Source organism: Labrus mixtus, chromosome 16 (genome assembly GCF_963584025.1).
Source record: "Labrus mixtus chromosome 16, fLabMix1.1, whole genome shotgun sequence".
NCBI classification, from domain to species: Eukaryota; Metazoa; Chordata; class Actinopteri; order Labriformes; family Labridae; genus Labrus; species Labrus mixtus.
Window position 1 is genome coordinate 24,332,093 of NC_083627.1, and position 25,679 is coordinate 24,357,771.

Consider the following 25,679-nt stretch of genomic DNA (forward strand, 5'->3'; position numbering starts at 1 on the left):
TTACAAAACCTTTTCCAATTGAATTACCTTGGCTGGTGCCAGACATGTTGGATGACAGATCTTTTCGGCTTTTGGATGGCACTTGGTCTCTCTCTCCTCCTTCTCTTCTTCCTCCTCCTCTCTCCCTCTCTCTTTCTGGATTAGCGTTGTTGGGACTCATCGTCCCTCCCGAGCTCATTCTGTGTCTTTGTTCATAGTGCTCTAAAAGCTTCGCAGAGCCCCCTGACCACTCACAGCTCCAGCTACAGAATTTACACCAATAATACGCCTGCACAGGACCCCGACCCGGCTCCCCCGTCCAGCTGGAAGGATCCGAACACCCCCTGACTGGGATGGAGTACCCGACTAAGGAATCATCTTCCGCTCTCACTGCAACTCGTTCTGCCCCATCTAATATTTGGCTCCTTTCCTTGGCCTGGTTGTCGTGCGTTGACAGGTTACTGTGGGCCAGCAGGGGTGTGGTGGGTGGAGATTTGACTTTATTTGGATGCGAGGACAAGAAGTGTTGCTCAAGTTCTAACGAATTACTGCCCATGTATGTGAAGTTGCAGAATTTGCAGCGAAAGTACTTAGTATTCCCTTGGCAATCCGAAGTCTTACGTCCAATCCCAATCAGCGTGCCACCCAGCATCACCTGTTGACAAGCAGGAAGTCGATATAAAGACAAAAAGAACGTTGCATCAAGATAGAAAAAAACTTTTACATATTAATAATTCAAACTTGTAGCTTGTCCACTGGAGAATGGTGAGGTCATTTGTGATAGCTGGTTGCACTTGGATCAAATTCCCTGACTTTTGCTTTGCTACAACCTCAATTTGGGCAAAGCTTTTTCTTTCAATAGACATTAAATGAAAGTAAGGCAGCAGGATTCTGAATCTTTTTTGCTTATTTCGACAGCAGATGACAACACTTCAGGCAGTTTAGATCAACTGTAATTAGTTTACAAGTGTAGCAGTTCAAATTAGTCTTTTGGCAGTTTTCTTGTAAAGTGTTCTCTACAATACAGCATCTAAACATGGCCAAAGTTCATTTTACAAGCAAAAGCAAAATGATTCTTTAACACCACTCAAACGAGAGCAGATGGACTTAGTGTGCTTGGTGTGTGACAGGACTAACATTTTTCAGTTCTCTATAATCAATCTAAAGTCATATTTAAGGGTAGTGTTTCCCATTTCAGCTCTTTGACATTCCATACCAATGTTTAACCTAATGAACTTGAACACTCTGAAGCAAGTGACTCATAAAATAAATAAGGTCACATAGAAAAATTCAACACTTCATGATCTATATTTTATTTTATCTCACTTGGGTAGAAAAGAAAACTGTTGAGATGCTGCAGCTTTGATTAAAGATCAAAGAGGTTCAGATTCAATTCATGGTGCTGGACCTCTACCAATAATGAGCAATACTTATAGTACCAGAAGTTTAATCTGGATCATTAATATGCATATCAGGGAAATACCTTATTGTTGAAGATCAAAAGTTAAACACTCATCATGCTCATTTTTGGATTCTTCAGATTTATGGGACATGTGACATGAGCCTTAAAACACAGAGTTGTGCTTCAGAGCCTGTCTGTGCTACTCTTTGGTCTTAAGCTCACAACATGTGTAATCCATCATTTTCTCTATGTGACTGGAGGCAATTAAAAGGCTGTTTAAACTCTAACTAACTGACACATAACATATATCTGTCACACTCTACTGTAGTATCCAATGGACGAGGCCCAGATTTTGTACTAGTGAGTGAGCAACCTGACACTCGTATGGTTTTTATTACGGTCCTCCCTGCGTCTGTGGCTGATTATCGTGCGCTGTTGGCTATATTGGTGAGCCAGCAACCTGCGAAGCCTTACAATGACATTAGACTACCAGCAGGATTTGTCTCTTTACGGATCTGTGGTTTGATGCTGAGAGTTGGCAGACCTGTAATGGAAATTTGCAACTGCCACTGCTAAGCATCATTTTAAGTCAGTAAATATGTATGGTTTCTTAATTTATTTTTAATATGGGGCATTTAGCAGGATTGTTTTCCTTGCCAATTTAAAATATAATGATTGATGGTATGCATTATTTCTGTCAGAATGATCTTAAACATGTATGTTTTCTAATAATAAATACTGTACAATAATAGTTACTCTATATTCATCCTGGTCATCTAGTTTAGCATTTATATTTTAGCTTTACATTTGTTTTTTGTACATTAACACCGTGAGAGTTGCGTATTTCCCTTTAAGCTTGATTGTGAGTCTCAGTGTCTTTTTAAAGAAAAGACAATAAAGAGGAATTTATATTCATTACCGGTTACTGGCAGTGCAGAGACGTTTGAATAGGGCAGAGAAATGGCATGGAGTGAGATGGTAATACAGCACAATTATACATGAAACAAAAAGAGAAGGAAAACAAATTTAAAAAAATGTGAGCTGCTAAATTTCAGCGTCAGTGAAGAGAAAACATTCAAGAAGGCTAAATGAGATCTATTACTGTGTGTGATCTCACAACAGCAATCATCCAATCATCACATCCCACAGACTATGCCCAGGCAATAAGAGAAGAGCCAAACATCGGGTCATTTTAGACAGCAGATCGCAGAGAAAGACACGAAGGGGAGCGTGAAAGAAAAGGGGTGAGAGAGGAAGAGAAGAGGAGGAGGACGAGTGAGGGAAAAGTGTGTGAGTTGAAAGAACAGAAAGAGAAGAAAGAGGAGGGAAGGAATAAGGGCCGATTTGAGGATAAGGTGGAGCAGAGACGAAGACAGATGATGAGACGGAGAGAAAGTTAAATATGTCTGACAGCTGTTTCATTACACTGCCTAACAGCCCATTAGAACTACTGCTTTTAAAGACTCTCCCTCTCTCTCTCTTTCTTTTCTCCTTCTCCTCCACTCGTCTTTTTTTCCTGCAGTCTGATTGGTTGACAAGGCATCTTGTCTTAGCAAATGACAACATGGAATTTTCCAAACGTGGGCGGGAGAGAGAAAAAGCAAGTGAGGGATGGAGGGAATAGAGACCCCTTTCATTCGTTTTTTTAATACTTTCACTTTTTCTTCATAATGACGACTTAAGCCCACTGGATTTTCTATTTCTGACTTGTGTGTGTGCCTGGGTGTGTGTGTGTGTGTGTGTGTGTGTGTGCGCACAAACTAGACGACAGTGTGTCTGTGTGAGCTTGTTCTAGACTACAGTGTGTAGGTGTGTAGTTGTGTGTGTGTGTGTGTGCTTGATCTAGACTACAGTGTGTATGTGTGTGCCTGTGTCCATTGCATGACTTACAGGCATCACAGACTCCTGGTTTAAATGCGATGAAACCTCTAAACTACTCGACACACATACACCCACACACCCACACCACTTATTAGATCATCTTATTTTAAGCTTTTAGACAAAACCCTACTGTTCACGCACACCCAACATTTAATACTTGACCCAATTGTGAGAAATATTCAAGCAGTCCCAAACTGAAAAGAACAATTGAATGATGTCAAATCAAAAAGTGAATTCTCTATGGTGTCAGTAGCCTAGCGGTTAGTGCGCCAGCCCCATGTAAAGAGATTGAAGTCCTAAAGAGTAGACGGCCTGCCTCGAATCCAACCTGTGGCTCCTTTCCCGCATGTCCTTCCCCAAACTCTCTCTCTTTCTGGTTTCTGACTCTATCCACTATCTCTAAAATTAAGGCATAACGAGCCCAAAAATAAATCTAAAAAAAAATCTTCTAAGTGTACATTACAATTAAATCCTTTTCTTTATAGCCTACAAAACTGTAGGTTGATGATTCAGGTCAAATATAAAGAGCCAGCCACAATCATTTTGATTTTAAGGCGACTTTTTAAATTAGAAATCTTAATTAAATGCACATTTGACTTTATTCACGGTAAGCTGCTGTCTGGTGGAAAAACGAGAGTAAAGGAAAATGATTTGTTGAGTGTAAGATTGACACTTTGAATGGAATGTGAAAACCTGTCAAATAGCAGTTAATCGATCTGAAATGAATGGGTTTATAATTAGGGCTGCAGGATACAGGAAGAAAGATTGGCAGCTGTCATAAAGCTTGAAGGATCAACTCTGAATTTCCTACTACAGATCGAATGGCATTTTAATGTCTTCTACCAACTTTTTCCTTTTTGACCAACAATTTATGAACTATGACCAAAAAGAAACACGTTCTGTTGGAACTATTTAGGCAATTGAACAAGAATCAAAGAAAAACTCCCAGTTCAGCGCCTTACCAAACAATTTGGTGTCTAAGGCTGATATTCAAGCATATTTTCCAGCATGTTTAAACTACATCTTACTTATGAAGGTGCTATGGTTTGCTCTGATATACTTATCACAAGGAATATGGACAGCATGTGTTTAAAGAATTAATCATAAATTGCATCTGCCATCATTTAAAACACAAAGACTGTCTGTTATACAAGCAGAGCATGAGTACTTCTATGTGCATGTGCATGTACAGCCTGTGAGTGATTTGTAAAGCAGACAAAGTACTCCGAGTGTGATTGCTTGAACACACATTTAGACATATATAGCAGTCTGTCTGCCAGGTGTTCTATTAGCCCTCCTTACTGTGTCCATTCAACTGTCAGTCTATAAAACTTTATATCTTGCAATACAATGCCTCACTGTCCAAACTCAAACACTCATACACATGCGCACAATGTAAATCAGTTGCAGATTGTCCGATCCAATAAATTAGTTGGTTCAGTTATGGGCCCAGATTTTCAGATTTATGACAACAAGTGGCGCTCACTGTGAACTTTAAATGAATCAGAGTGTCACCTGTTTTGGATCAAAGTTCCGAGCTGATATTGATTTTTGAATACATCTGCAGGTCTGATGTTCTGTAATAAACTTTCAATGCTATAGATGAAAGAGCAGAGAGTGAAGTGGATAACCTCTTAAAATTCAGGAATATATCAGAATTTGAAGAGCATCATGGGAAACATGCTCAAGTGCATACATGATCAACAACATTGAGTCAGTTTTTCACCCCCTTGCAGATTATGAAGACAGCATTGGTAATCCAGTCAACATGTGTTGATCTTAAAGGCTGAAGTCTGTGTTTACAAAGAATTCCTTATGCAAGATTTTGAGTTTATATACGTTCTTTGCATAGTCCAAAAAAATAGCCATGATGGTACCTTTACATTAATTTGAGTATTTTTGCCCCCACTGTAGAGGGGTCTAACTGTAAGATGTATTAATGGACCTGATACATCAGTGGGGTGACGTCAGTGTGGTAAATTATCTACATTTCTAGTGAAGCAGGGATGTCCTCTTGCCTTCATTGGACCGTGAACTCCTTAAAGCTGTTTGCAGCTTGTATCTGACCTCATGTTCCTCTCGCAGGAAAAGGTCAAAAGATAAAACTAAAAACAGGACGGCAGCTGACTCAAATGGAGTGATGGTAAAGTGGATGGTAAACTAGACTGTAACTAGTAAAAGTAGATACTGTAAGAGCTTTGGCCTCCAAGGACTCAATAAATTTAAGTTATACAGAAACAGTAAGTTACACCGTGTAAACTTCCCACTAAAATATTGCCACAAAAAGGATATATATCCTTTATTTATTTCATCTTTATTTCATAGCTAAAGCAGAACTCTTATTTTTCTGTGTTTCTTTCTATTTTGTATGCAATTGTTTTTCAGTGCATTCATGTAAGGATATGCTTTGTAAATTTGTTTTTACATAATTTCATCCATTTGGCTGAACTTCTTATCATTGGAAAGTGCTTACCTGTACGTCATATGTGCCGTTCACCATCACTGTCCGGTGCTGCTGATTGTGTACTTCTGATCTTGTCTTCCCCAACTCTTTGGCTTGATTCCTCAGCCCCTGTCCCGACTGTGTATCTGGAAGAAGAAATACAAGAAGAAAGTCAGAGTTGCAGAGGCAGAAAAAACAAACAGAGGTCAAGCTGCCAGAGGCACAAAAACATTGACATGTCTGACACAGGGGAGGAAGGAAAACCTTGAAACCAACAAGATGTTCTTACAAAAAAAAAAGCTCCCTGCACATACTGAAGCACAAAATGTAATAAATCACACCTAACAGAATATTTTGCCTTGACAAAGTCTTGGAAAAGCTTTCTCCATTATTCTAAACTACTATTAAGTTTAAACCATAAAGTGGAGAGAAGTTACCTAGAAGTGTGTGTTGGGGGGCCATGTTGTGCAGGGCCAGGATGTGTGTGTCGAGGGCAGCATCCTGTCGTGTGCGGTTGTGCAGACCCAGGTGATACTTCCTAAAGTGCTTCACCAGGTCGGCGGGGTCGTTGCCGTAGTAACCGTAACCGCACACGTTGCACTTGAAGTCCTGGAGTTTGGGAGAGGGGCTGCAGGAAAGGGGAGGGGTGTCTGTTGTGGACTCCTCCCCCCCTTCCTGCCTGCGGAGCAGAAGGAGGTGGGGAGCAGAGAGGAGAGGAGAAGGGAGGAGATCTGCTCCCCCTCTGTCTCTCTCCCTCCTCTCTCCATCCTCTACTCCTTTCTCCCCATCCTCAGGCTCCGACTGGCTCTCAGGTCTGTCGTTCAACGACGCTCCTCCTTCCTTAGCTCTCCTACCCCCTCCTCCTCTTCTCCCCGTTCTCTCCTCGTTACTGTAACGATCACTAACAGAAGAGGGTGAGACGGATGAGGACACACACTCACTCTCTTCTTCCTGCTCCTCGTCTCCTCGGATCCGGTCCGAGGATTCTGGTTCTGAGGGACGGTTTATTCGTTCGGCCTCAGCGCCAACTCTCCCCTCCTCCTCTCCTTCGTCTTCCTCTTCTACTCCTGCTGGCCTCCTCCCCTCTTCTTCCTCCTCCTCTTCGCCTCCCACACTCCGGATAGGGGGATTCTTCTTCCTCACCATCTCTGATAGGAGAGAGATTTGAGAAAGAGTTAATTTTAGCTTTATTATGACACATCAACAATAGCAAGCAGATTTTCCTCTAAAATAAAGATACTAAGAGATACAAGGTGCACATTCACACACGCTCACAATGATGTATGTGTACAGACAAGCTTTGACTCAATTTACTCTTTTTTTAACACTAAAATCTGTGATGCTTCATGACCACAAACCTCGTCAAAGAAAAAACAGGCCCAGCAAATCAGAAACATCTCAGTTGGGAGACATTTTTCAGGGGTGTGTGTGTGTGTGTGTGTGTGTGTGTGTGTGTGTGTGTGTGTCGGGATGGTTCTTGCATCCTTTAGTGCAACTTTTTGCTGATTTTTCTTTTTTTTTAACCAGGGAGTGAATCTTTTTATCATTATGGAAACCAGCCGTGAGAATCTTCAACACATGACCACATGAAAACTTAAACCATATCAGAGAGGCTGCTGGGAGAGCTGGGAGTGTGGGGGAGGAACGAGAGGAGAGAGAGGGAGATGGGGGGAATGGCCGTCAGACTACCACATCAAACCACACACCCCATATCAGAAAGATGGATGAGGAAGGCCGCAGACTGCAATTCATTGCCTCTAGCTCTCTAGATTTCTCTTTCCTGCATCTTTTTCACTCGTTTCCCCGCTAAATTTATCTCTTTTTCTCTCTGCTGCTTTCTGTTTTTGCCTTTGTGATGCTTTACATTCTCTTATTCAATACCTCACTCTGCATCACCACCACATTCCTTAATTATTAGTGTTAAATACTTATTTTAAACAAAAAAAAACTTTTTCCTTGCATTTTTTCCCTCTTTTTTACTTTAACATTAAAGAATGATTACAACAATCATTTTGAAAATTCCATCATCAATTTATTTTCTCTCTTTTTCTGCTCTCTTTCCCCGTCTCTGCAACTCCGAGCACCCCCTCCCCCCCACCCTTATAATCACTGTACAAAGCCATCAAATAACCGCGCATGTGTTTTATGTTAAACCATAATGTTTCTTTTGTTTGAGAAGAGAACAATTGTGGTCTCTCTGTTCGCAACAGTCATGACAGAGAGATTTCAGAGAGAGAGTGTGTGTGTGTGTGTGTGTGTGTGTGTGTGTGTGTTCGTTTGGGTATTCTGAGCATGTGTGTGTTTATTTGTGGTTGTTCAGTTCATATTCAGTTGTAAACACAGCCAACTCATTGACCCATGCATCATGTTTGTATGTGTGTGTGTGTGTGTGTGTGTGTGTGTGTGTTTGGCAATAAACACAGTCAAACCCGACAGACGCCTGATAGACGCCAAATTCTGATCACTTTTAGATCAATGCAATATGAGGGGCAGAATCGCTGAATGTGTGTGTGTGTGTGTGTGTTTTCTGTGTGTGTAATGCCTATCTGATGATGTGTGTGGAAGTGAGATAGCATTCATGCAACCCTGTGATTAACTAGTGTGAGAGATAAAGGCTTAGTGTTATTTACTGATAGCAAACAGTTAAAGCGTGGGAGAATCAACTTCTGAAGACAGAGAAGATGAAAAAGGGGATGTAGTTGAAAACAGATGATCGGATGACAATAAACATCAAATACACAAATACAAACATATTAAAACGAACCATATTCCAACAACTATGAACTGTAATTTAGTGAACTAGGAAGAAACACACAAGACACAAGAAAAGCAAGTTGACAAAAAAAGGGGCTGCTTTCGTTTTAAAATCCAATTTTCTCTCACTGCCTGGCCTTTTTTAGTTTTTAAACTTTTTTTTTCTTCCCGTCATTCTCCACCATACAACTATTAAAATAAAGCAATTTATGTCTGCAAGGGCCCACGCCTAGACCAGCCCTGGCACTCACTGTGTGTGTGTGTGTGTGTGTGTGTGTGTGTGTGTGTGTGTGTGTGTGTGTGTGTGTAAGGGAGAGTGAGTGAGCACAGGGAGCAGAGGAAAATCTCATCTGATGTTCACCACACCCAGTCAGGATTCATCATTCGCTCTCTCACACTCACACACACACACACACAGTGGAAAACTACAGATCGTCGTGGTAACGTAATGAAGCTGAAATCCCAACCTAAGAAGGAATGACTGACCCAACTGTTCATGTGCCCTATACTGGTTACGTGACTTCCTGTGAATAAAAATAACAGTATTAGTTAAACAGAAGTGTTTTTTTTGTTCATCTATTTCTTAACATTTGCATCACGTATTCATTTGCATACTACTGGTACACTACTTGTTGGCTCCAGGATGTGAGCAAAAACAAGAGGTGTGTGTTCAAAAGCTGTATGGTTTCTGGGCGTATGCATCTGTGTCGCAGTACGGCCTTTGTCTGCCTCCGGCTGTATACACAGGCTGGAGCCATTACTATCAGCTACAATTAGGTACACCCCACCACAACATACCACATAACAACTACTGCTACTAGCTACAATTAGACCCTAAACACCACAATGGCCTCAATACCACAGTGAGGATAAATGTGACAGTTAATCATTTCAATCAACTACAATTAGTCGTAACGCCAGTGAGGCTTTTATCTGAAATTGACAATAATCACCCCAAGACATCTGTTCAAAGATGAACTGACAGGGGTGTTCTTGTAGAATATATGTGTGTATAGGATGTAGGAGGTTCAATAGTGGAGAGTTTCAAACGTGAATGTTACTTTTCATGATGGTTTGAGTCACTTAATCTGATCACAGATGATCAATTTGAGTTGCTTTAGTTGGAACAACAGCACAGTTACTTACTAAAAATAAAGGGCTGCAAATAGAAAATTCACAAACAAGAAAAGTTGAATTGTCAATCACGATTGCCACATGCACATGTCTTTCAGTTTCCAATTTGAAAGAAGTTTCAAAATTCTTTGTCCATCAAGTAATCATCTCAGCATCATATAATACAGCTACTTAACCTGGACATTATTTCTACATACAATCATATAATGAGACATCACAATAAGCTGTCCAACATTATCCTGCTGTTTTTTTTTTTTCTTCAACTCGCTCCAAACGTCTTCATCCAACTAACTTCCATTCACGTTACCCAGATTCAGGTCATGAACGCCACTGTGAAGAGTATTGAACACTTCATGTGCATACATCTATCACATTGTTATTTTCCTTTCATTAGGTGTTGTGATTGATTTTATGTTGCAGCAAATGAGCACCAATCAAAGATTAAAGGAACAACATATTCAGATTTTGACACAGTGACTCCACGCTAATCTTCTAACACTCGCTTTCAAGTTACTGTCATGGATTTTTTTTATGCTAAATCTTTACTCAGTCCAATAATTCTGCCGCCTTCTGATAGCTCATCTTTTCTCTCCCTGTGGGACAGCTGTAGTTCACATTCCCATCTTTCATAAACAAAGGATTAATGTGCAACATATGAAGAAATAATACCAAAGCGAAGTCCCATTACACGGAGAGATCTTGCTCAAGCTTTTCTTTTGTTGTTTTGATCCACATCATTTTTTTTTGTCCCTACTTTTTCTGCTTTCATCATCCGCCCTGATTTTCTTATTGGCCTTCCATTCCATCTCTCTTCTGCTGATTCATAGTGTCTATTGCAAGTTTGAGACTTATGGAAAAGTTATGGTACACTTACTGTAGACAAGGACTAATAATGGGGAGGAGAGAAGGGCAGGAGTTTGGAGGAAAAGGAAGGTTTAGACAAGAAAGATAATATATTTTCTTCATTTTAAAAGAATAAAAAAAAGAAATGGTCTTGGGACATGGACATAGCAGCAAAGGAAGGGAGTGCAGGAAAAAGAAAAAGGCAATAGGCATAGAGCAGATGAGCTCCACATACTAATAAGCATCCCTGAAAAAGTGGATAACTTTAAAATCTACTTTATAACGTCCCCTTATCTCCTAAGTGACTTTAAGTTTTGCCAACTGGAACAGCACAGTTCGTCTTTGGACTGGACAGGGACATTATATAAGCAACCTTTTCTTTATCCTTTCCTAAAGGAGCAATATGTAAGTCTGACATGTGGCATTTCAAATGGGTACTGCAGTCCAAATTCAAAACATTAGAGAGAGCAGTATCTCTCTGCCCCCTCCACCTTAGAGTCGATACACACACATGAAGCCACACATAGTATTCAGCCAGCTCTGCATTAGTCTTGAAACCTTTCTGGGCTCTAACCTCTCTCCATTTCTCAAAAGCATCTCCAATATTTATGCTAGTTTTACCACGTTTCTGGTCATGGAGCTTATTGGAAAAAGGCAGAGGCTTTTTAGGATGGGTAAGGATCAGTTACATCTGAAGCAGTTTTCATGCATGCTGCACCACCTGTTGGTTAGGGGCATCCAAAACGACTGTGTGGGGCTATCTTAAAACTACCTACCTTCTCTGGTCAAAACAAATAGTGACCATTCCTTGGCAGAATCGAAACTTAGGAGTACATATTCGCTGCTGCATTATTGTCAGAGAAGCAGCACTTCAACATAGCATGTTTCCTTTATGTCTGATGATCTTACATATTGCTCCTTTAAGTTTCTAAGGAAAGACTGGAAATAAACATTTAGCACATTTTGCTTCTAATTTGTCCAACAAATCGAAGAGGACTCCATCTTGGATGTGTTGCATAATGTCAGGCTTCAAGCAGATAGTAACACAAATGATGTGCATCTTAGCAGCAGGTTGATTCAAACTTATTCTGAAACCAACACTTCTCATTTTGACTCATAATAAAAATGATTATTACCAAGGTGTCTGCTCTGATTTCATTCCCTCTCTTTTTTTTGAGGTGATGAGAAACTTGAAAAAGAAAGAAAGAACAGAAAGTGTGTAGGAGTGTGTGAACATGTGGGGGCGAAGCCATCCTGGCCAAATGGCAAGCTGAATAAATTAATTGGATTCATGAGGATGAAATTAGCAGACGGGCAAATTTGATTGGAATTTATCATGCATACGATGCAAGACGACCATTTGTAAAGTTTATTCTCTGGTTTTGTGTGATGCATGTTTTTGCACATCTAATGATTCTGAAGATTCTCTTTCAGGCTTGTAAGAATGCTGGATGTAATATATAACTATATATAGCACATGTAGTTCATGTGGAAGCATCCAGCTATTTAGTCAATCTATCAGAGATTCTTATCAACCAGTCAACAATGACTAAAACTGACTATTATCTACATTTTTTCTGATTTATTTTCTTCATTTCCTGGTCTAGAAAGAGTCACACCTACCATTCAGTTGTTGTAGCCTGACCAGCAGTCCCACCTAATAAGAGACCCTCTCTTTGTAAACATAAGATAAGGAAATACATCAATATTTTACATTTTAAAGTCTGAAACCAGAGACTGTTGTGCATAATTGCTTCTTTATACTTTTTAAGCTGAAATGATAAAATGAGCTGTCATAACACTGGCAGGTTCATTTGATGTCAATTTCCTTTAATTGTTTCCGCTCATTAAAAAATTTAAAATAACACTTTAATTTAATTTCCCATTAGCTAAACCATGAATGTTTAGCCATGGATTGCAGTATTTTAATTTTTTTTTTACTTCAAGTAAATATGTTGGTTGCTTGCAGACACCTGAAATGCATCCCTTGCCGTTCTTCAAAAGGATTTTCCCTGGAAGTCGCAGACAGACACTTACTGTTAAAGCTTTCATGAATGTCATATCACTCAGCAGTCGTTTATTTATGTAAGACTGTCACAGATAGTTACATCTTGAGTCCAATGATGAAATGGCTTGTAGCTCCAGGTTACGTGCCGGTTGAATGAAAGCAGCTGAAGAAAATATTAATGAAAGTGAGCATGGGACCGGTGTAGTAACCACACAGACAGAACGGATCAGCGCATGAAACCGAGACTATTTAGAGTGGTGGGATAATAATAGGAATTGGCAACAAGTGCAAGCTGCTGTCGAGCTTGGATGGGAGTTGGGTGGGTCAAAAAGATGGGGGGAATGGTTGGCTAGAGGGAGCGTGTCTGCTTTTTTTGGGACAAGAAACAGCTTGGAATTGATTTGCAGAGGCGGGAGTCTAATTGGAAATAGGGAGGAGGGAGGTTTGGAGAGAAACAGAAGGAGGGAAAAGGGGGAAAAAATAAGAAAAAAATCACAGTGAGTCCACCTGCCATTTTAAGAATAAAAGCTTTCAGTTGCCTACTAGGCCCCTAATCAATGCCAGAAGTCCTCTTAAACTTAACTTAAACACACACACACACACACAGACACAGACACAGACAGACACAGACACAGACACAGACACAGACACACACACACACACACACACACACACACACACACACACACACACACACACACACACACACACACACACACACACACACACACACACACACACACACACACACACACACACACACACACACACACACACACACACACACACACACACACACACACACACACACACACACACACACACACACACACACACACAGTTGTGTAGAAGGGGCCCAATTCATTCCTACCACGGATCAAGAAAATCACACACACACCCAAAGACACACACACACAGACCTGCTCCTGCAGAGTGTAGGACTCATTTGTAAAGGGGTAACAGCATGCAAAATATGTCATCTTAAATGTCAAACTTAATCAGAGGTTCACATTTCAATACCTCTCCTTCTCGTTCTGAAACCCCCCCACCCCCTCCGTTTCAGCTCTTTCAGTCTCTACAGCCGCTTCTAATCTCTCTGCATTGGTCTCTTTCACATACACACACATCCCTATCTGTCCATCTTCAGCTCTCTTAATTAATCTCACTACATTTCCCTCCTTCCTCTCTGTTGCTGTCGCATTTCCAATCTTTATTTCTCTACTTTCTCACTTCAGGGGTATCCTCACACAAACCAGTGTGCATAAAAGTGTGTGTGCAGGTGTTGATAGCAGAGACACCTCAATCACTTCACTGACAGATAGACATCTAATCATTAAACATGGGTGAGAAATGTTGTTTAAAAAGTGGAACAAGCTCTGGCAGTGATACATGTATGGGATGAAGTTTTTGGGTCAGAATTAAAGCAAAGGCGGGGGTTTTTCTGTCATTTTAGGATTTTCACTGGGACAGCTTTTGAAATGTAGATAAAACTGATAGACCTTCTTGTAAACTCAATTTATTTGTGCAAAATACTGTTTTTCTAGGCTTGATTTCTAAATACACTACATTTCATGCTAGAGACACACTACACATTCAGTTATTTCCTCGTGATGCAAACAGGTGCAGCCTCTGGTGTTGAAAAATTAAGAATAAAAAAGTGTAAAAAAAAAAAGAAAAAAAAAAAGAAAAATGCAGTTCCTTGAGTGCCCACTTGAGGCTGCCTCCAAAAACCATAAATCTGCATTAGATCCCATGTTAAAATGAACAAATAAACATGTTTACAAGCAGGTTCAAACGTTGGACCCTCACTTCTTTAACAGGTCTGGTTGTCACTGCTACAGTCAATGTATTCCTTAAAATATTCAACAAAAATGAGAGAAAGCACTAACATGCTCAGATTTTCATCAAGTCAAACAAATTCACCTCCTAAATCATTTCTTTCCCTGATTTGTATTGGCTTATTTTGTACATACATTTTAACATACATTGCTCTTTCTTTTCAAGAAGTTAATTGAGAAATGTGTTGCTATGACCAAAAAAGGAAAAAGAGAAGTGCTGACAACCTGTTAGCTGAAAATAGTCAATTACTCTGGAGATCTGCATCGCAAAAAGGAAACTTATGTTTCAACTTCCCAGCAGGACACAACTCTTCAGAAACAAACAGTGGAGGAAGCGCACATAAAAACCTTCAGACCCCCCTTAGATCACTGCACCCATCAACAACAGAAAGACACACTTACACACAATCTCAACCCCCCCGCCCGCCCCCGCTCACTGCACAACACAAACTTTATTAAAAGTCTATTAGAGGAGGCTGACCTCTTAGAACTACATTGGATTTACTGCACCACACAGGGTCTGGGAAGCACTGCATAGTAGTGTGTGTGCGTGTGTGTGTGTGTGTGTGTGTGTGTGTGCGTGTGTGCGTGTGCGTGTGTGTGTGTGTGTGAGATACTCTGAAGGAGTGAAGGAGGGCTGTTTACCCCGTTGGGAAGTTAGTGGAAGAACCCTTGTTAACACCAGCTACACACACAGACACATAAATGGGGGTACAACAATGGATTTTTAATACTGAGAACCTTTTGGTTTTTAACTGCGGTTCAAATACACCTGCAGATCTATACCAGGAAGGTTGTTTTACTCAAATAAGCTGAATTTCTACTTTAAAGCTCAATTAACTCTTGTGCTTTACAATGTATTCAAACGACACAGAAACAGAAAAACTTACAAGTGACAGAAAATCTCTTTTCTAACTCTGACTCACTAAGCATGAAACAAACTAGCTGTTTACAGCACAAAGGCAAACTTATAAGTGCTATGCTAACACCCTGGGACCCACAGTCTATAAAACTTTATTTTGAAGTGGGTTTGGATGCCCAAAGGAGGGTCAGAGGAGTATAAAAGCAGGTTACTCGGATTCTACACCTTTGATTCTATTAGGCTGTCTAAGCGATTGGAGGAGGTGAGCAGGTTAAAAAAAGTTACAGTTTGTTAGATTAGCTGAGACAATAGACCCTCTGTGTGAGTGTGAGACTGTAACAATGAAATAGCTGCCAAGAGGTTGCTGGTTCAGTTCCCAGTGGGGCTATAAAGGGAGCTGAAATAAATCAGTATAACAACACACACACATATGCACACATCCAGGCAGCGAGATCATACACACACTGCATCCACATTTCTACAGAGACAAAGACACACAGACACCTGTGTTGTGTTAAATCATACATAATTTACGCACATACAGGTGCAGGTGTGTGTTCCCTTTTGTGTCTGGATTTCTTTAGGAGTAATTTGTGATGTTTAAGTCAAAGAGGGAAACAGAAAACACACACAGAGACACACACACTCCTTAGCAGACTATATATCTCTTCTGCTATTTCAATAATCTGTGACCTGAGAGTTTATAAGACTCAATAGTCTGGCCTCTGGAATGGCTGTCTGGATTTTAACTTTATATTCACACACACACACTCACAGACATACACACAGACACACACACACACACACACACTCACAGACATACACACAGACACAGCTCCCCTGCTATGCTCCTTAGAGCATGCTCTGTCCGTGTGTGAATGTGTGTGTGGAGCATACCATGTGTGTGTGGTCACGTCTAAGAAAGCTACTTTAAAAATGGATCCCTCTCTGTCTCTCGCTCAGAATCGTTGATGATGTCACCGTATCTGATTTTTGCGGTAAGAAAATTGTGGTCAACAGCACACACACACACAGAGAAAAACATGTAAATATACAAAATAACAGTTATACAAGGTTTTTTTTTAACCATAACAATGGCTCCCAGAGTTATTAAGCATTTTGCTAGAAAGCTAAAAAAAATCATGCAAAGCACACACAGAAAAGTGTATTTAATCCTTCATTATGGAGGAAACCACAATTTCACACGCACCCAGATAATTTATCCAGGAAGAATTGATCAACAGAGCAACAGCAACATCTCACTGAATTCTACACCAAAGTACTAAACGATAAAACCACTGTTATATGACCACATTTAAAGATTAGTCCTACCATTTGCATCTAATTGTTGATTATTTAAAAGTAATCCAACTTCATTAAACTCTCATTTAGGTTCTACATGCCGCACAGAGCAGACATCACACATACACACACACCACAGTAATCACCGGTTTAAAATCTGGAGAGGCTTTAAAACAAACTGAATAAACAATACACTCTGATGTTTTTCTGCTTAAATGTGTTGGAATACTTGAACAAGACATTTCACGCTCAATAGATTCTCTAAAGGCAGCCTTAATACTAAAGAAAACACACTGACAATGTTCAGAGATACACAATGCACAAACACACACACACAAAAAAAAGCCACACATTAAAAGCAGCGTCTGATACATAATTAAAGGCCTCAAAATATTATAAGTGGTGGTGTCTTATAATAAAAGCCTTTTTCTACCAAAAACCCAAAAAATGGAGGGGGGAGGCATAAACAGAGAAACTATAAAGAGCCAATTAAGTCCGACCAATTATATCAGCATCAAACAACACAGTTAGGAATTCCAAACCAGTATCCTTTTCTGTGCACACATTGGTTTGATGAGCGCACACATCAAAGAAAAGACAACATATCATGAATCTTAAATCCCCTGAAACAACTGTTTTACAAAGAAACCTGATGTTCCTCAGAGTTTCAAAAGTGAGACCTAGAAACTGTTTGTTGCATACATCTAAAGAAACAACTAGAACAGTCCAAAAGACAGAAACAGTTTTTCACTGCACGAACTGAGGACACAAAAAAAGTGCACTGTTTAGAAGCTGCACTGAAAGGTAACATTTCAAAACGGGATTCTCCTACCTTTAACTACTGCATTTTATATGAAGGAAAGTATTCTCAGTTGGAATTTAAATTAAATGAGTTTACTTCCTTTCATCCCATCACACTATTATATTCCTCTCTTGGTGGTTGTCTTGTGTCTGTATACATGTTTTAGCACCATCCCAAATTCAGTTAGGCATGTAGTATGCAGCCACAAGGTTTCTCTAGCTGAAGTGCAGCTTTATGGACCTTCTTTTTTTTTTTGTCTTGTTAATACGACTTTTCACTAGCACATTTCGTTCAGAAAGCAGATGTCAAATGTAAGGTGTCTAATGCAGTATAATGAGCACAGACACATTATTTTCCTTGCATTCACAGAACAAATGCATAAAAATGTGTCGGTATTTGGCCAGTGTATGAAGCTGTGCTGGGTATAGTGGGATGAGGACAAGTCATGCACAGATCCAAATGTGATTTTAGATATAAACCCACATTTCTTGTTGTGTATGTCTGTGATGCTGGACTGATCTTTTCATCAAAGTTATATTTCTAGGTGCATGCAATACGTCATTAAAACACCTGAGACTATAAACGCTAATTCCCAAGACTGTTGTATTGCAAAGATGTACACTAAATTAAAGTTCCTGTTGCATGATAATCTATTATTGGATTATTAATAACAATTCAGTTTACATTAAGAACACAAGGTGTGACTCAAGTCTCATCCTCAAAAGAGATTGCCAGCTTACTGACTTAACACTGCAATCAGTTTTGTAGAGATGTAATGACAGGAAATAAACTGGTACTCAAAGCCCGGGATAAATTTGGGGCTGAATCCATACTCTCTTTTCTATGTAATCTCTGCACATATAAGCAGCTGTAAAAGGCTTATCAAATGTCACACAGACGAGCAGTAGCTCAGTCTGTAGGGACTGGGCTTGGAAACCTGAGGGTCGCCAGTTCAAGTCCCAGTATTGACCAAGTATGGAAATTGGGACTGGTTACTGCAGAACCCCCATGCGGGTTTTGTCTGTGTGCAGCTCCTCACATCTCTCCACTGAAGCGTGTCAATATCGTCCTGTTTGTGCAAGTACATCCTCTTTCTAAAATACTCACATACCATGAAAAATTTACATATTTTACAGCAATCTCAGAGAAGAAGACTTTGGTATTAGGATCTGCACTGTAGGCTATCCCCAGTTCACTTCTGGGGAAGACCAGTAAACCACCTTGTGTTTCTTTATGTGCAACCAATAAACAAGCACGTTTGACTCTCACCTGCTTGTCACTTTCATTGCATTAAAATATATTTGCCTAAAAATTTGCTTTTTCAACTCTCCCCCTGCAGTGCAGCTGAGCACCTTTTTAATCTCTGCAGCTCAGCATGTCTCACTTACAGTGAACAGCGGCATGTCGCTCTCCTTCAGTGTGAATGGCCTATTAGTTAGCTGAGGAGTGGCAGATGCTACAGAGAGACGGCAGTGAGAGAGGAAGAGACTGAAGACGTGATAAACAGACCTCTGGCACTTTTTAAAGAAAGAATGCAATACATGAAAATAATCACACCTGGCCGCTGTCCCCTCCTCTTTCTGCTCGTCGCTCTTTTTCTTTTTCCTACACTGCTTCTCGTCCAATGGTTGTCCTACCAGTGTGAAAGTGTGGGAGTGTGTGTAAAGCAGAGACCTGACAACTTCCTCTCAACTTCCTGTGATCAGAGCTTGAGGGGTTGCTGGGGGACAACCAGGAAATCACACACACACATACACACACACACACACAATCACGGCTGTATAAATGTGAGCAGACTTCAGAAAATAAAGACAACCTTTCCTAAGTGTGAATACCATGGATACATTCTTTACCACAATATTTCAAATTTTTTTAATAAAATGCATTGAATTCCAGTACACAGTAATGCTGATCACACACACACACACACACACACACACGCGCGCACACACGCACACACGCACACACACACAGCCTCAATGTAAGCATCTGTAAGTCCTTAAATGAAGAATTACAACAGTATTAATTATGAACACACATGCAAGCGCACGTACAGAACAAAAAGAGGAAGGAGATGGCAGTGCTGCCCAATATTTCACAATAGAGCAGAGATTCAATCACTTCCTTACACTATGCAAGTACATTGATTGCATGAATTTGTGTTCTCTGCAGGAGCAGGTCTGTGTGTGTGATTTTCTTGATCCGTGGTAGGAATGAATTGGGCCCCTTCTACACAACGAAATAAGTGTGTGTGTGTGTGTGTGTGTGTGTGTGTGTGTAACGTTTAACCTAAGTGTAACAGATAAAGACAGTATGAAGGCATTCTTCCCTCATTTTCAGCACTGATCCATTTTTTCTCACACACTTATTTACGGCAGCAGACACACACACACACACACACACACACACACACACAGTGAAGGACACTGAGACAGTTAAGAAAGCCCTGGGGCTCAGTCTGAGCTTTCATTTCCTCTATCCTGCATAACAACGGAGAGATACACACACATACATGCACACAGACACACACGGACAGAGGGACTGAGAGCGGATGATTACTAGACTTTTGGCCTGCCCACAGGGACTACAGAGGGAGACAACTGGCCCTTAAGATTTCTCGAGAACCCCCGTCACGCTTTAAAATCACCAAGAATAAAAACTGGGAACTATTTTACAGCGGCAACATGGCCACACGGCTGTGGCTAAAAAGATAATCCAAGCACTGGAATGATGATCAGAAGAAGACTCTGGAGAGTTTTCCTGCAAATCTTCATTTCATATTGTCTGTGTTAAAAAGACGTTAAGCTTTTACTTTGAAATTCTACAGGGTAAAGAAGACAAACTGCAGGGGGAAAAAAGTCTGAGAGCACCTTGAATTATTTCTGTAGTTTTAAGCTGTTGTTCAAACCTTGGGTGATCATTCTTGCTGCAAGTGTAGGTGTCACTTACTTTTCGCGAGGCGCATGCATCCTGAAACTCAAATAAAACACTTCTTCTCTCTTTCTCTCTCCGACAAGCGATACAAGTTATTTTCCCTAATTAAAGCAACTTTATTTGTGGCCCGTCAGCTCAGCGCTGGAGACGGTTTTCACCTGAAACCAAAAAATAAAAAAGATGTCCATGGGCTTTTTGGAGCTTACATCCATCATCTCTCCTTTGTTACATCAATACTTTTCTCACACATTTTACTCTTCTCTCTCTCACACACACACAAACACACACATGCACAGACGGTGAGCTTCCCTGTGTGAGGGGAAGTTGCAGGTCGTTGCGACATCCATGTTTGAGATAAAAGCTTCTTCTCACACACATGCACGAAGACACACACATACACTCAGAGAGTTGAAGACTTCATTTCACATCTGTTGTTACAGGGGATTTTAGGAATAAATCTTATTTTCCAATTGTGACCAGAAGCTGCAAGTATACACATAACATACCGGTATGCAGAGATTCAATGGAGACAGAGGTTGTGAAAAAAGATCACTACAACGTCTCTCATCTATAGCCTCTTTTACATTATCTGTGTACATGTTCATAACTCTAAACACAAACTGTCCTCAGATGAAAATTTGGTCCCTGTAATACTGTTAGAAGATAAAATGCTACGTGAGAAGTTATGGTGGGTGGCCGCAGCAGTAAAACTGTAACTCTCCTGGTAGCTTTTTAGCTCCAAACATTGTTCCAGGGACCCATTTTGCCTTTGAATATAGTGTGTGTATTTAGTTTAGAAAATATAGCACAGAATTGTTTCACTTCTCCAACTTTCAAATTTCACTACCAAATCTACATAGTGCACCCTTGACTCAGACTAGACAACACTGATGTGAAGCTCCAGCTGTGTGTTTACATTTCGTGCCTCTTTCGATATGCTGTAAAGCAAAGCAAAGTCACAAACTGGGACACCAATATTACACCATTGCAGATTAAATCTAAAATAATAGCAGAGCTTTTTTACGGTGCTGCAGAGGAATCTCGACATAAGGTCTTACTTTCTAACCCACATTATATGCCTCCTCTAGGAGGATTTCCACTTGCATGCCAAAGAGTCGGACATGTTCAGCAGTCATACGTTTGCCTAGAGTGGAAGTGTAACTTTTAAATCATGCGTTAAACCATTGATTTGAGACTTTGTCCAAACTGCTGAGATACAATGGCTGATGTATGCACATTCATACATAACCAAACATGTCTGACATTGTCACTACAACTGTTTCCCTGAATTTAAAAGGCAGCAGGGATTTCTTTCCACAAAAACAACAATTCTTACAGAAACAACAGTAAATGAAGATTTGCTGCAATTTGGCCAAGAACAAAAGTAGATTTTAATTCTGTTGTTTTTTTAAATAAAAACTTTCAGCTACTTTAACGCTCTTTAGCTTCAAGAGGCAGATAACAGTACTCCTCAGATCATCCATTGAACGTCTCTTTATTTGCAGATCTACATTTTTAAACTAATGATATGTGAAGATATATTTGTGCCTCATAAATATTATGGTTTGAAACTCCACCCAAATCAATAGTCTGTGTTTTATGAATGTATCTTGTATTTTAATAAGCCTAAAGGCTACTATACTGAAGATTCTACATCAAACCACAGAGCTGCTTGTACTCAACAAAGAGGCAACTAGATTGTACCTTGCATTCTCATCCAGATAAACTGGAATCGATCTCTTGTGGTTATTTGTGTCGGGGCACTCGAATAGTTTAACAGATGACAGAGGTGCCTTCAGTTTGTAAGTGGGTTGAAGGTAGCGATTATCCATGGTGTTGTCTTGACGCAGCTCCTTTGACTGAAATATCGACGGAACGTTATCGACTTTAAAGTGCATTGTAGAGCAGGCCTCTTTTCCCATACTGCAATGCACTTTGGGTAACGGGTCAAACACAGAACAAGCAGCGCCATGTAAACACCTGCTGCTGCCGAAACTCACCATGACACCCGTCAGGACTTTAAACCATCTTCTGGGCCGACACAGCTTTACACCTGGAGTGTCTAATACAAGCTCCAATCACAGTTCATGAGGAAGGATTACAGGAATCTGCATACAGATAGAGATCTCACACAGAAGTGAAAACATGAGTGAGTGTTTGAAACTGAAAGTTCCCAAAGAATGAATAAAAGATCATAATTGCAGACCTTCTACTTCTGAATGCTTACCTTTTTTTTAACTTCACACAAGGTCAACACCAGCCTTAATATGTCCTGTTCCTTCATATTATATTTTCTTATAAATACTTAGTTTTTATAAGAATTTCCTAGTTCAATGGAATGTGTGTATAACACTGGAGATGTTTGCAATCTTTTGTGCCTGATTTTCAATCATTGGTAGAATGTTTGAGCTCGTCTTGGGAAAACCTCTTTCTGAGGGCGTGATATCCTCAAATGTGTTAGCAATCAGCTCGCCAGGCCTCACAATAATGTGGTCCAAGTTTGATAAAAAACAAAGACAGAGCTTTATGTCGTCTATTTTGCCTTTTCTGTAAGAGTTTATCAGCCTCTTTTAAGTGCGTGCTGAGGATAAGCCATGCGACCTCTTTAAGATCAGGAGACCATAAGTAGGTCAAAGATTTACAAGAGATTCAGGTGTGGATCAGTAATAAGAGCGGAGGAATGTAATGTTTAGTTCTCACACCCATCTAACTGCTGGTACACCCTTAAAAAAGTCCACATGTGTACGCACAAATACAAGCATGGGCGCGCACAAACACATGGAGTGTAGTCTTTAAACCTATCAAACTGTTACTACACCCTTAATCCTTTCATCTCTTATTTTATACCCAGCCCCTCCCTCCATCTTTTCATCTCTCTTTATTCAACTCTCTAATCTACGCCACTGACAGATGACCCCAAAAAAAACAAAAAAACACATCCTATGTGTGCTGCTGAGACTTTCTCCATTTTTCTTTGTTTCTACGACAACAAGTGTCTTCAACATGTTAGGAAATGTTTTTTAACCCTGGAGCCAAACCACAGATTGTGTCTGAGAAAAGTCAAATAAATAGAGGCATCAACGGGGAAAGTAGCCAGAGGTACAACTCACTTTTCCCCTGAATCTGCCCTTCAGCTATCTGCTTTTCACTCGATCTCTACCTGTTGCCTGTGTGCTTGATATCTGTACTTACCCCATTACGCTCCAGTTATGCGTGAGTCAAACACAACAAACCACAATGCTGGCAACGAGTCAAAAAATGTGAATGCAAGCTACACTGAAACAAGGCCAAACCCTAACGCTTTATCCTCCATCCCCCAGGGTTAATTTACACAGAAAATAACACGGCTCTATATTTGGCAGCTTACCTTAAGACCTCTGATATCAGACCCCCTTCACCTGTCGAGTCAAAACGAAACGAAAAGCCCCCAAATTTCCACTTAATCAGTCCGATATCTGACATACTGCACAATGTAAGAGAGAGGGAGAATATCAACTCCTCCTTTAGTAAGTTGTTATCTGTTATCTTTCAACCTGTCAAACCTGCAACTCTGCATATTTCTCGATACATATTGACACAGGTGTAAAAACACCACAAAGAGTACGTACATGACTATGAGAGAGAGAGAGAGAGAGCAAACGATAGCGACCCATAGAAACAGAATTTGGTAAAAACAGCCAATTGAACGGTGTCGGGGAGAAACGTGTTCGAACTAAAAAGTAACAGATATTTAGCCTGGAGAGTGATTTATGTTTCACACTACTTCTTTTCATGTCACACAGGAAATTGAACACCTATTAGTCACATTTTGTAGCTGCAACTACTGTCTTATGGTTTGGCACAGAGAGAGAGAAAGAGAGAGAGAGAGAGAGAGAGAGGTAGATTAACACACAAGTAGAGTCTGGGAGAGATTTAGAAAGACAGCCCGAAAGGGAAGAGACGGGGAGAGGACGAGACGTGAATTCATTGCCTTAAAAGCAGCTCTGAGTCAAACAGTGTGATAAGAATCAGACAGCATACGCACACGTGCACACGCACACGATCCCTGAATCTTTGCTTTGAACCTCTTCGGACAGATAAGTGGATAAGAAGTGTTCAATTACCGTTCTATTATGGTGTGTGCGTTTGCACGTGGATGTGTGTGTGTGTGTGTGTGAATATGTTGGAGACTGACAAAGAGAAAGTGAGTGTGAGACAGGAGCAGGGATGAGATTCTTTCCACCTATGTGTCATTTCCACTCTTAATGCATCACCCCTCTGTGCTCTTACCTTCATTTCACTGCAACTAGACTTTTTTTTTTTTCACTCCTTCTTCTAATCCCCGGGCCTTCTTCACACTATCAGGCTGACTGAACAGATATATGTACATTTGACTATCCAGGTGATAGGAAACTAATTTGTTCTGTCAAATTTAATTAGCAAATGCATTGGCGACTACATCTGACAATTAGGCACTCAACGATCAAATAAAAAGTAGTGCTGTGTGACTCTGCTGTCTTTTTATTCTAGTGTGGAATTAAAGGAAGATCAGAGGTCAACATCTTCTGTGACCATCTCATAGAAGACACCTGGTGCCGTCCTGGCAGCTTCACAACATCTGAGGGCTGTGAGCTGATGAGCCAGAGAGAAAGCGGGGAACTGGTATTGTTTGCAACACAAATTCTAAGTTGAGCACTTTGGCTTCTAGAGGAATATGTCAAGCTGACAGTTTGTAGTTGGACAACTGTGGTTCAGACTACAATATCTCAACAACTACTTGCCAGATTGTTGGGAATCTTGCACAGATTTCGCTGGAAGTCCTTTTGAATTTTATTATCGTATGACTTTTTAAACCCAAAATTTGCGTCAATATCTGTGGTTTTCTTTTAATTCAATACACCTCATAATATACTGGTACCCTGGTACCTTTTCTGTCCTGCCATAAAGAGTGAAGAAAAGTTGCTTTAAATTTGTCAAGACTTTATTAAAGTTGACCTTTTATGCTAATCCCTTATTTAAAACGCACCTGTGGTGTTTCAATGCAGGATGCCTACACTAGACGTGGGCAAAGTTTCAGCTCATAAGGTAACGAATGTTGGAGTAATCCAAGGATAAGTCTGCAGAGCAGCTTGTCCTGCAAAACACACAATAGTTCCATGATATGAAACCCATGAGATTTTCACAAGAACGCTTCACGTCAGTGAAAGCCAATGTTCATAGGCTTTTCACCCATGCACTGGAGGACAGCCCTCCCCTGGCAGCCCCAGGCTTAAAGAGACAGCAGCTGAAACTAACCGTTTCAGGCAGAGGCTGAAATGAGGGTTTTTACTGATGCCAGTTTCAGATAAATACGGAGCTTTTTGAGCTGCAAATCCTGCAAAGCCACTCGATGGGTTTCACAGACTGACAATATGAAAGGTGGAAATGAGTATCATATGTGATCTTTGAGATAAGGAAGCATCCAAACTAAGGGTAGCAGCTTATGATGGCAGGGTGACTAAGAACTAAAGTATCTTCA

At 40.4% G+C, this 25,679-nt stretch overlaps 1 protein-coding gene across 3 annotated transcripts in view; it reads right to left on the reverse strand.

The window, feature by feature from the left end:
* trps1 (trichorhinophalangeal syndrome I) overlaps positions 1 to 25,679 on the reverse strand; it is a 111,150-nt gene that overhangs the window by 53,180 nt on the left and 32,291 nt on the right. For 2 of the 3 annotated variants that reach the window (XM_061060553.1, XM_061060552.1), the window contains exons 3-5: positions 6,143 to 6,853; positions 5,736 to 5,851; positions 28 to 634 (exon numbers count right to left, since the gene is read on the reverse strand). In XM_061060553.1, the coding sequence (XP_060916536.1) occupies positions 28 to 634; positions 5,736 to 5,851; positions 6,143 to 6,853 (1,434 nt within the window). The remainder of the gene's footprint in view (positions 1 to 27; positions 635 to 5,735; positions 5,852 to 6,142; positions 6,854 to 25,679) is intronic. The other variant, XM_061060554.1, reaches the window with a different exon arrangement.